General features: G+C 42.5%; 1 protein-coding gene across 1 annotated transcript in view; it reads right to left on the bottom strand.

The window, feature by feature from the left end:
* Positions 1 to 2,590: 2,590 nt before the first annotated feature.
* The window catches only part of LOC139348218 (centrosomal protein of 128 kDa-like), a 37,705-nt gene continuing 28,653 nt past the window's right edge, over positions 2,591 to 11,642 (bottom strand). Inside the window, exons 20-25 of the mRNA XM_070988211.1 lie at positions 10,869 to 10,918; positions 9,576 to 9,599; positions 6,407 to 6,484; positions 6,101 to 6,214; positions 4,137 to 4,245; positions 2,591 to 3,400 (exon numbers count right to left, since the gene is read on the bottom strand). Coding sequence (XP_070844312.1) covers positions 3,327 to 3,400; positions 4,137 to 4,245; positions 6,101 to 6,214; positions 6,407 to 6,484; positions 9,576 to 9,599; positions 10,869 to 10,918 — 449 coding nt within the window. The 3' untranslated portion in view covers positions 2,591 to 3,326. The remainder of the gene's footprint in view (positions 3,401 to 4,136; positions 4,246 to 6,100; positions 6,215 to 6,406; positions 6,485 to 9,575; positions 9,600 to 10,868; positions 10,919 to 11,642) is intronic.

The raw sequence follows: 11,642 nt of genomic DNA, 5'->3' as shown, positions 1-11,642 counted from the left end.
GAGCCTGCCAAATGTGATTTATTTAGACAAATGTGAAAGTATCAATACGATGATGAATGAGGGGTGAAAGATGTGAACTCTCTGATTGCACATTATGTTCAAATTTAAGTCTGAAGACAGGTTTGGGGAGCAAATGCCAAAACGCATCTGCTGTCGTCTGATAGGTGAAATTACATGTTCCAGGTTATCCTGACACCATCCTAGGATAGCACGCACTCTATTCCATAGTCTCAGGGTGTCTGCAGGACTTTCTCGACCAGTTGGGACGTCTCCATATGTTTATATGTAGTGCTAAACCCCTAACTGAAGCTATCAGTCAATAAATTAGTGTGTGTTTAAGGAGCCGGCACACAAGTGCAGTCAATTTGTGTGAATATGTGCTCAGAGAATTGTTCAATATTTTCTCTGGACCTTGGCTTTCCAAATGTACTTAGAACTTAAGGGGAAACAGGGATTGAGCGAAGGCTTAGCACGGCTCCGCAGCTCATTTTTGCTCTAAGCTTGGTTGAGCTTTGCTTTCCTCTGGATGCTGCTTCATAAAACACAGACACATTTTGTCAAACTGGACCCATAATCGCCTGGACCGTGTTGAACACTTTGCTTTGCTTTTGTTATTAAGTTGAGCAAAAACTTTGCCTCTTTTAAATACAAGACTTTTTTTTCCTTTTTGAAAATGATCTGAGGAGATAACAGTGCTGTTTCTTCAGAGGATGAGACAGAACATTTGTACTGGCTGTGTTCAAAAATGCCAACTCTCAAAAGCTTTGATTTTCATTAAGGCAGAAGACTACTTAGCTGTCAATTAAGTTCTTTCTTCTCTTTGAATGTTTCAGGCCGCTGTACAAAAGAAACCTGCAGAGGCTTTTAAAGGAGAGGATTTGTGTTGTTCAGCTGGCACACGCAAAGCTCCAAAAAAAAAATCCCCACTAGTTTGGATTTAGTAAAGGTGCACAAATCATATTTCTTTTGGGAAGTTTAGCTTCACAAACTCACGCTTGTATGTCTTATTTGAGATTTAACAGCACCGTGCTGCTCAAGAGAAAAGTGAGTGACACTGAAATTATTACCGGATGGGGATTGATTTTACTTTAGAGAGTTATCAACCATTACAGCACTGTAATTAAATCACTGATAAAAAAGAAAAAAAACAGTGGACAGTCTTTATGAAGCCCTGAAACTGACAAAATGTAGTGAAAGGAGTGGAAAATACAACTGAATAGACCAACAAGTAGTGAGTAATGAAAATGGATTGTAAGAATATAAAGCTCCAGATTTTTCCTTTAACCTCCAATCAGCTGGTGAAAAAAAAGCAGAAAGCACTTCACCTCTTTTTCCTTTTACCCCCCGCAGCTACACGGCTAAAACAGTATTATAGATCAAGACGAAACTGGCAGAACAGCAGGACTGAGAAAGGAGCAATTACTGTACAAATCAGTGCGCTGCTTCAGCGCCGCGAACAGCGTCATGGATTTATTTAACACAGTCAGTCAGCTGATACTTCAGAGCAATGGATTCCAACGTGCACAGAGCTCAGTCAGATAAAGCATCAATGAGGCAGGCGGACAAGGCTAACATTCAACTAAACAACCCCTCTGCCTCTACTAGGGGATGGGGGGGAGGGGTGGCAGGTTAACAAAGGGGACGGCACCCCCCCCCCCCCCTCACATTACCTACTAATTATATGATTTAGAGATATGCATGCAGTGTCCAGAGCAGGGACTGGTCTAGGTTGCGTTTGTGTGTAAGTGGCTAATTGAGTACTGTGTGTAGCTAGCTTAAGCCTTTACAGTTAGCTACTGCACTTAGCTGAAGCTTTCATTATAACTAAACTACAACAGTGTCGATTATGTTAATCATCAATATACTGTACTCTGTACTGCTGTAGTATAAGTTTTTGCAAGAGGAGTGACTTCAATGTTAACGCTGACAAAGTCAAAAACACTCCAATCTTCACACAGTACAGGAATGATTCACACCACATGCACTGGAGTTAGGCTTCGGCTGGCTGTCTGGCTAAAAAGGCTGGTGCTTCATGTCTGTGGCTGGTGTTTTCAGTCAAGATGGCGATCCAAGCAGTCCCCTCACTGCTCCACCGACGGTAGAAACACACAGAGACCCTGCACCAATCCCATCATGTTATCATGTAATTATTAGGAAAATCTGACGTGGTGATTAAAATGAAATGGGAAATGCTGTGTGGGAAAAAACAGGAAATGGATAAATGTGAGTGACACATTTTAATTATTTACAGGAACGGACAGTATTATTTATTAATGGATTTAGTTAATTTTATGACTGATAACTGGTAACTTTTTCTAAGTTTTAGGGCTCCATAACTGTCCGAATGTTCAGTGTTTGAGGATAGTGAGGTTTATACTCTACACCACATCACAGCACCTTTCAAACAAGGTTATGTACAAGTTTGAGAGAGGTACTGCGTTTACGCATATGAAGCTGAGCAGCAGATTTAAAGGCAGCACTGCGCTCTCATGTGGCTTTAGGTTGATCTCTTCAGTGAAGGATACCAGAGCACGTAGCTGGAGTCTCTACAAAGCAAACACTTCACTCTGAAATGAAGGGGACATCGAGTGTGCTTATCAAAACATTTAGATGCATGGGGGTTTATTCAGTGCATACACTTCTTTCATATTTCACAAAAAATGGATTTGTGCTTATAGTTTGTCTTTACAAATATAAAGTGTAAAAAAAATCTATATATAAAGAAAATGTAAATACATTTAAATCGACAAAACGTGTCACATTCTCATGATGAAGACAACAGCGTGACAGTAAAAAACAAAACTGCATATTGTTCAAAAGGCACCAGTGACATTATATTAACTCATTTTAGCACAAACATGTTATAATACGCATTATAATAAGAATACAGATTGATAATGAAGTAAAAAGTATTAAAACATCTCTTGAATGGTTAAAATTGGTTCAACAATGGCATAAAAAGTAACAGCGAAACTATTTTGGTTTAATCCTTTATCAAATTTATTAAATACATTCAGTTCAGCTCCTTATAAATAACATCTAAACACTTTACAGTACTCCTCCTTCCAGTGTCCAAACAAATCTCCTTCGTCAAAGTATTTGTCAAAGTTTGCGGTGAAGTCTCACAGTCTTACCCTCCTGCTCCTGAGCACCTGCAGTGATTGCCTGGTTGAGGTAGTCGAGGAGGATTAGTGTTGAGTTCAAGGCCTCCTGGTACAGTCCAGTTATTCTTTGTTCTGCTTGAGCGCCGGGCAGGCAGAATCAGCTGTAAGCACCACGTGTTTGGGGTTGTAGAGATATAGATAAAAGGTTCAGTTGAGGTCAACCTAATCTGGCAGTGGTTTGGCCCCGTTGACTGTGGACTCATCGAAATCTGAACTGGTCAGGCGTTTGTGAGGAGCTGCGGCAGAGGGAGGGAGGATGGAAGGAAGCTGGAGTTATAATCCCTGTGTGTCTAAAACACAGCCACAGCCCAAACGTGTGGGAGCACTGCATTCATCTCTATGGGTAATGACAGTCATGAATAGATGAAGTAATTGTCTTGTATTTTAACAGTAGCGTTAAAAAGCCATAGACGTTTTGGCCACCATAAATCTTGGAGGTAAAACAGACACAAAGCCACAGAAAATACGCTCCTCTCACACGGCGCCAAAAATATCTATAAGCAGCTTAGGAAAGTGCTACAAGTGATTTTGGCTGGGAGCCACTGGCAGTGATACAGACATACACACTTCCAGAGAGCATTGGAGGAAAGTTTGAGCTCTTCATGTTGAAATCCTGAAAGGAAAAGTGACCGTGCTCTGAAATTCACCATGTTTAACGATGGATATCACAACTTTAGCTTTAGAAGCTTTATGATGATACACTACACCGTGTGCTGGAGCAAATACAGAGATATTGACAAAGATGGAAGGAGTATATATGTTTTGGAATTCATAATGACCTCTTTTAAAAAGGCGATTATGCATCTCGCAAAATAACCCAGACCTTCATTTTCGCCATCCAGGCAGTACAAAACCTCTAAAAAGACTGGTGCACATTTTCAGAGACGCAGGAAAAACATGACTACCATCAAACCAGCCGATAAATAAGCTGTCAGAGCACAGGTTTTGAAGCCTCAGAATATAAATACTCACACAGGGTGTCAGATCGCAGCGAGCTGCTCAGGAATGTGCTGGTGCCTTTGATGGAGGAAGAAAGAGCAGCCAGTCGCAGGCTCCTGGAAGTGGCGTCCAGCTTCTCATCCTGGAAGACGGGAGGACACAGTAACTGACAAGGCTAAAAGTCTACAGTTAGCAGCACAGTGAGGCTGTAACACTCAGTACACACCAGAAACGACACGCATGCCGTGTGCAAAAAGAAAACAGGATTATTCTTAGATCTTAGTGAAAGTGGGTATAGCCCGAGGGCATCCTGGGAGAAGTCAGATTCCTCTTGTCAGGTTCAGACCTATACTGCCACACTCTATCGACATTACACAGGTTCATCAGTTTCTCTGCTTGTCCAGACTGAAACATGTTGTTATTGGATGAAATTTTGTACATTCAAGATCCCCAGATGGTGGAGCCGAATGACTGTGGTGATCCTCTGACTTCTCTTAAAGCCAGTTAAAGCTATTCACCCGACATCTCAACATCTGCAAGAACAACTGCCACCATATTTGTAGACTAGGTCTTGTAATGACTGTGGTGACCCATGAGTGCCATTCAGGAGACACAAAAAAGTGCATTGGCAGGCTATTAATAAGCGAAATGCTCAGGTTGTGTGTTTGGTTGTGTTGGGAGTGTATGCAGAGTGCTTGTGTATCTGCAGCGCTTGTGTTGCCAAACTAATGATTCCTTTTCTTCCTTTCCTTGAATTGCTTGCATGTGTTTTCTCAATGCACTCAATGCACTCTTTTGCAGCGGGTTGAGATCTCTTGGCTATAGTAGAAATGAAACAAATCTGCGCCAAAACTGAGTAACAATCCGTGCAATAACTCGCAAGATATCCGTCTGTTGATCCAAAATGTTAGCGACAGACTGACTAAGAATGCAGTCATGTCTTTATAACCATGGCTGCACCGTGTCCTACAGTAATGCACATTACAGAACACACTGAGTACACAAAATCAAACTCAAAGCACCGTAAAGTGTTCTGGGCCAAATCTGGCTGTCCACAAAAATGCTTGTTTGGACATCTCAGCGCTGTCTGGGAAGAGAGTGATTCATGTTCCCCTATGGACTGTGTGCACCTGTTTATGATAAAAGCTTCTTTTACAGACATTTATTTGCCTGTAAACATGCAGGCAAAAGCCCACGCAGAGATCTCCTAATATGTTGTGATTCTGTTGCAAGGCCTGCAAAGTCACAGCTGTCTACAGATTTCTTTTCTGCTGTCTATAGATCATCGACATTACAGAGGTCCTGTCTGAATCGAGCTTTGGAGGCTGCTGTTACAAGCAGAGAGCAGCTTTTACTTTCAGCGTAGAAGCTGTTTGTTGTTATCGGCATTGCTGACTGTGATCAAGATGTAGGTCTGTTAAAGACATTCCATCCATCCTTTTTCCTTAAACAAACCCCGGGTGGGCAGCAGCTATTACACTAATGCAATCGCCACTTATCGCTCAACACCGGAGTCATTTCGCAAACCAACGGGGTAATCTGGCAGATTAAAACCATTTAAGTGACTGTATGGCTGTTTAGGGGAGGTTGCAAACTGCTGATGGCAATCAGCTGTCAACAATGATGCCTTGATGGCTCCCTTGATGGCTTTATAGCACAGAAGATAACTGCAGCACTTAGCAGTGACTGGTAAAAATTCAGGTTTTGTTCGAGTGCACATTTGTGCCATTGCTCGAGCTCGTCCCACTCTGTCCATCCGTGATGCATTACCAGCATGTGAAATTATTCATTTATTCATACAAGCTGAAATTCGGTGCAGTGCACACACTGGCACCAGTGTGGGCGAGCTAGACTCATAAATGGCTCTCAAAGTCAGGCTATCCTTATCCAAACCGCTGGTGTTTGAACAAAACAGCGCAATTAGCGACTGAAATAGAGAAGGCGTGGGTTGTTGTTGGGAAGTGCAGGTTGCATCTATCTGCATGTGTGTGTCGTACTCTGTACTCTTGGATTCTGCGCTTGGACTCATCCAGCTGGTGCTGCAGGTCCCAGACGATCTCTTTGTATTTGGTGTAGCGCTGCTCCACCATCTCCCTCTGCCGCTGTGACTCCTGAGGGCACAAAATGGAGGCTGTGTCATCATAACCAACCCAGCCAAAAGGACAAAAGCCTGAGCATCTAGCCCTTCAGAAGCCTCACATGTAGTGGAAGAACACAATGCACAACATTGATTAACTGGATAAACAGAAATAAATGTGATTCTATTACAGAAGAACATTTATCGAAGCTTTAAGTGAGCCCACCTCTAAATCTTTGAAGTTGTCCATCAGGCACTGTTTCTCTGGAATTGCCTCCAGGTGGTCCAGGGCCACTCTTGTGTTCTAGAAACCATACACACAAATCAGTTCAGGTTTGTCTGACATTCATATTTAGCCATTTAACTTTAAGTCCAACCATGACTAACAATACAAGCATTACCAGCATTTTCACTAAAACAACAAACAAACAAAAATCCAACATGGTTCTTTCTCAGACTGTTTAAGTCCAGCGTCATGTAATGCAGCACTGTGTTGATGCTGTCTTTCTCAAATCCACATCAAAAACCCACTTTGATTTACACTACTGCTATCAAGGCTAACAAATTAAGATTAAGATTACCATTGGTCAGGTGGTGATCTTCTTGCATGTTTTTAGTGGGGGTTATTTTAAGGAGGAAACCCCAGGTGAGCACGGGGAGAGCATGCAAACTCCACACAGAAAGGCCCCTTTCCTCGAGCAGCAGGCACTGAAGACATGGTGGAGGACACGCCACCAGCGCCCACAGCAGGATTCGAACCAGGGGCCTTCTAGCTGTGAGGCGACAGTGTTACCACTTGTGCCACCGTGCTAACCAATGCTCAAATGCTAACATCTGCTCACATTTATCCATTTCATCTGGTGCAATTTCTAAATTCCTAAGTTGTATATTTCTCTCAACTGTGCAGTAACACTATTCATTATCCATATTGGCTACTGTATTTTCAGAAACTGTATATATTGCGCATATACATAGACCTAGTATTTCTCAAGTGAAATACAATACATGTCACGTAAGTAGTAGTAGTTCTCATACGACTACAACAGTACTTATTTTATGGCAGTAGGATTCTTTACGATTATTTTAGAACCTGTACCTGTAATGTACGTATACATAGCCGTTTTATCTATTCTGTATCTGTACACTTCTATATTTTTATTTTGACCTTTTTACACCACTGTGCTCGCTTTAGTAACTTGCTGGCTGTAGCAACCAAATTTCCCCGCTGTGGGATCAATAAAGTCCTATCTTGTCTTATCTGGAAGTGATTTTTTTGAATCAGCAGTAAAAAAAACAAACAAACAAACAAAAAAAACGAAGGACAGGCAGGAGACCGCAGCTCACAGCACTGAGACCACACATGCTGTTTTAGTTTAATGATGTTCATTAGAAATGTCTTCTGCCATCATTTTAAAAACAAAGAAATCAAGTAAAGACTCCCCAAAACATAAATTACCATGAAAGGAACAAAGCAGAAAGCACTACAACGCAACGACTAAACAGCAAATGAAGAATTATCCACAGCTAAATACTGAGGCTCCGTCCCAATTCCCTTAATTGCCCCTCTTCACATGCCTTCTCCTCGTTGCTCAGCACTTCTTATTATAGAACGAGGAAAAGATGAAGGAGAAGTGAGGGACAAAAATCAATATAACACACATTTAGTTAAATGAGATGCCGTTCCTAGTCAAAGGTCACCTGAAGCGATTATTGCTGATGATGCCTGCACAGCTGGATCAGCTGTCTGTGGGCTTCAGGTGCTCTGTGGCGGCTACTGATGCCTTTGTATTTGCAGAGATAATGGGATGTACTACCCAAATCACAAGGGTGCACAGCTGATACTGTTCGCACTGTTAGGTATTATTCATGTCCTCTCATGTAACAAAGCAGAGAAATATTTTTCCCTTAAACTGTCTGATAAGCATTCACACACATGCACAGCAAACCCGTGCTTAGACTGTGCACACTCAGCCAAGAAGTGCATTTGTAAATACATTCATTTATCTGCTCAGACCATTTAAAACGTTGTCATTTCAACAAATGTCACTGACCTGAGCTTGATGCAACAGGTGGCACAGATGCCAATATATTCCTAAAGTATAAATATGTTCCGTTCTATGAGGAAGGAAACTCAACATACTTTGAGTATACACACACAGTGTGTTCTTTTGAGAAACACTGACAGTGAAAATTCGTCCACAGGGCACCTTTAATACAACTCCTGTGTGTCATGCTCCTCCTCACTCTGAAGCTTGGCCAGAACTGGTGAGTTTAGCTTGATTGGAATATGCTGAGGATGTGGATTAACGCTGGAAAAAGGCGGATCATGCTGCAGGGGCGTTGAGGAAGTTTCAATGAGCGATTGATTGTGTCTTTTGGCCATGAAGTATTGGTGTTTGTTTTCTGCTCCCAGTTGGCATTCCTAATGTAAAAAGGTATGCAGTCTATACATTCCCATTCAGTCATTTCCATCATATTCAGAACTGCTGTATTATGAATTACAAATGGTGTGCTCAAGCCTATGAGGTAACAGACATGTCATACTGCCTGTTCATAGAGCTAATTGAGCACTTTTGTTGGAACACACTGCATCTTTGATTAAGTAAAGACTCTCACTGCACTCCGTTCTATTCATCCCTCCACTGTATGTTTCAATAGCCTCCCCATTCAGACGGAGTATTTAAGCATCAAAAGAGCTGGTTGTTACAAGGCGTCACGCTGATTAATACACTGAATGACACACTGACACACAAGTGAGACTGCTGGCTGATCCTCACCACCCGGCCTGAGTGGAGGATGTGTCGATGCATCCTGCCGATGTGTTGTTGCGGTAAGCAGAAAATATTTGACTGGATAGAGGTCCGACGTACTCACTCTTCTTCCTCGAGGCAGCTAATTGAAGGCTGAAGTGGCCAAGCACGCCGAATAATTGTGATGGATGGAAAGCGTGCATTTGACAGCTTCATCTTTTTTCCTCTCAGGAGAGAAAAAGCGCTTGGGTCAATATAACCTTTCAGTAATGCTAAGTAATTTTGGGCTGACATCTAATAGCTGATTAAGGATGTTAGCGGTGAACGTTAACAGTGTTAATAGTGGGTCAATAGTGTATTGTCAGTATAGCTTGGTTCTTAACCCCATCAGCAAGACTTATGATGATTAACAGAGCTCTGAGCCTTGACTAAAGCAATCATTTCTAACCCTCCGTTAGCCTCTATGGGTTGCTAAACACACATAGCCTAAGGTGAACCTGCCTACACGGCCGCATGGAATCATGCTGAAAGTCAACATGACTTCTGATTTAACAACTCCAGGGCTCTTAACAACTAACTCGAAACCTAAATATACATGCCAATTTTCTTTAACTCTATTCATTCGATTGAAAAATCAAACCTTACCATCTCCAGATCCAACACGCGGTCCTGTGGAGACACACAAACACAGCAATGTTACTTAATATGCACATGAAAACAAAAAGTATGACCCAATACCAAAGTAAGGTTTAAACAAAACGAGGGGGACGGTGAGTCCAGGTAACTGCTCAAAATGGTAGATAAGCAGAGAGAAACCTGGTGAGTGTGGGAGAAAAGCAACAGAAGAGAGGAATAGAGTGTTCTAACAGATATGTAACAAGGGAGGGAAATGCAGGGGGCTAGGGAGAGTCTGTAGCACACAACAGGCTTCTTATCACACACACCGACACACACACACAAAGACAAACTGCTCGCGCTGCTCATCCAGCTTCTGACTGATGTTGCCTCTCTAACGATGCATAAGTGATGCTATGCCTCTTATCTGCCACTCAAACGCACACCTGCTCCCCCCACCCCCCCAACCGGCTGCCTCTCCCCCTCTGCCTGTAATGTGTTGCTGGTTTGTAACAAGGGTACTTTGGTTTCCTCGGCCCAACCTCCCAGCTTCTTCCTCGTCTACATCCCTCACTCTATCCGTCTTTCCTCTCCGTGTCTCTCTCTCCTCATCCTTCATAATTAAAAGCTCGGCTGGGTCTGAGAGGGCTGATTAATTGCACACGAGCGTTGGCAGGTGCCATCATGCAGCCACAGATGGGACCCCGGTATGCAACACAAACACATGCTTGTTCACAGAGGTACAAACACACGTTTGGAAAGAACAAATGCTTCGCAAACATCCGTGTGTGTGTGTGTGTGTGTGTAAGAGAGAGAGAGAGCGAAGCAGAGACAGAGCATGTGTTTCAGTGTTTAATGGTGAGTAAAGGGCCAGTGAGGTGCAGGGGTCCAGTTCAACCCAGACTAGGTGAGTTGGTGGCCTGCCAAGTGTCGACGCTGCAGTATTGAAAGACAGAGACGAGGCCTCTGGTGGCTTTTAAACTCCAAGGCCTTGTGTCTGCAATAATTAGCTACTTGTCCAAGCAAGGCTGCAAGGAGTCTGTCAGGCCCATGACTGTGTACTAATGTCTGCAGCACTGCATCACAGAGCTCAGATGACTAAAGCCCAGCAGTTACTCAAAAACAACCCCACAAATATGCAAAGCAGAAAAGGAATTTGAAGGCAATGTGGTGTATAAACAAAATATTACCAGCTGTCTCTTTTTGGCAAAACAGTTGAAATTAGGCCAGCAGGATATTAAAAATCTGCCATTTATAGTGCAGATTTACAGACACCAATGAACAGACAAACAGGAAGGATTAATAAAGACATGTTCTGCTAACCTGAAGGCTCCTCATTTCCTCCTCCTTCCTGCGACTCCTCTCCAACAGCTCTGAAAGAAACATGTTGTTAATGAGATGGAACTGCCCTCGACTCCCTGACCCAGAGTCAAAGTATCGCCACTGGAGTCAATCAAGGCATATGTTGACTTGATTGTCCATCTGCAGTTGGTGATGTGTACTTTATTTGTATTTCCATTTTACCTCATGCTAAAGGAAAATTGTAATATAGACAATTCTAACAGTTATTTCAGTTGGTTTGGAAGTCCACATTTATAGTCATGCATTGATAATCTTTAGGTTTGCTAGAAAAGGCTCTACTGTTTGAGGGAGCTCTCAAAGAATCCTCTCTTAATAAACAAACACATGAACATTTAGTTAAATCAACGGTGAAAACATAAATAAGTAGCAGTTTGGGTGGCTGAGTGAGCTGTGACAGCAAACACTCATGCCATAGTAGTATCAGCACAGTAATAGTGAGAAGAATCAGGTTATATGGCCACGCAACACCTGTAGGAACATGATTGGACTTGTTAACTGGTAGCCAAGCAGCTGATGAATGAGACAGTAACTGTGAAAGCATAAATGAAACAGCTGATGCCAAACAGCTAATACAAGTAGAAAGTGAGTGCTCTGCCTGCCTGGACTAATGTTAAGCTCCTATTCTGCATGTTCAGTTGACCTGCTGTGCACTATAGTTGCTTTCGTCAACGAAAATTATGACTAAACATCGTCGTCAACGAACCTTTATCACGTGACAAAAACGAGACGAGACGC

The sequence above is a fragment of the Chaetodon trifascialis genome, chromosome 19 (genome assembly GCF_039877785.1).
Source record: "Chaetodon trifascialis isolate fChaTrf1 chromosome 19, fChaTrf1.hap1, whole genome shotgun sequence".
Lineage (NCBI taxonomy): Eukaryota > Metazoa > Chordata > Actinopteri > Chaetodontiformes > Chaetodontidae > Chaetodon > Chaetodon trifascialis.
Note: the sequence above shows the minus strand (reverse complement) of the source record. Positions and strands in the feature narration are given on the sequence as shown.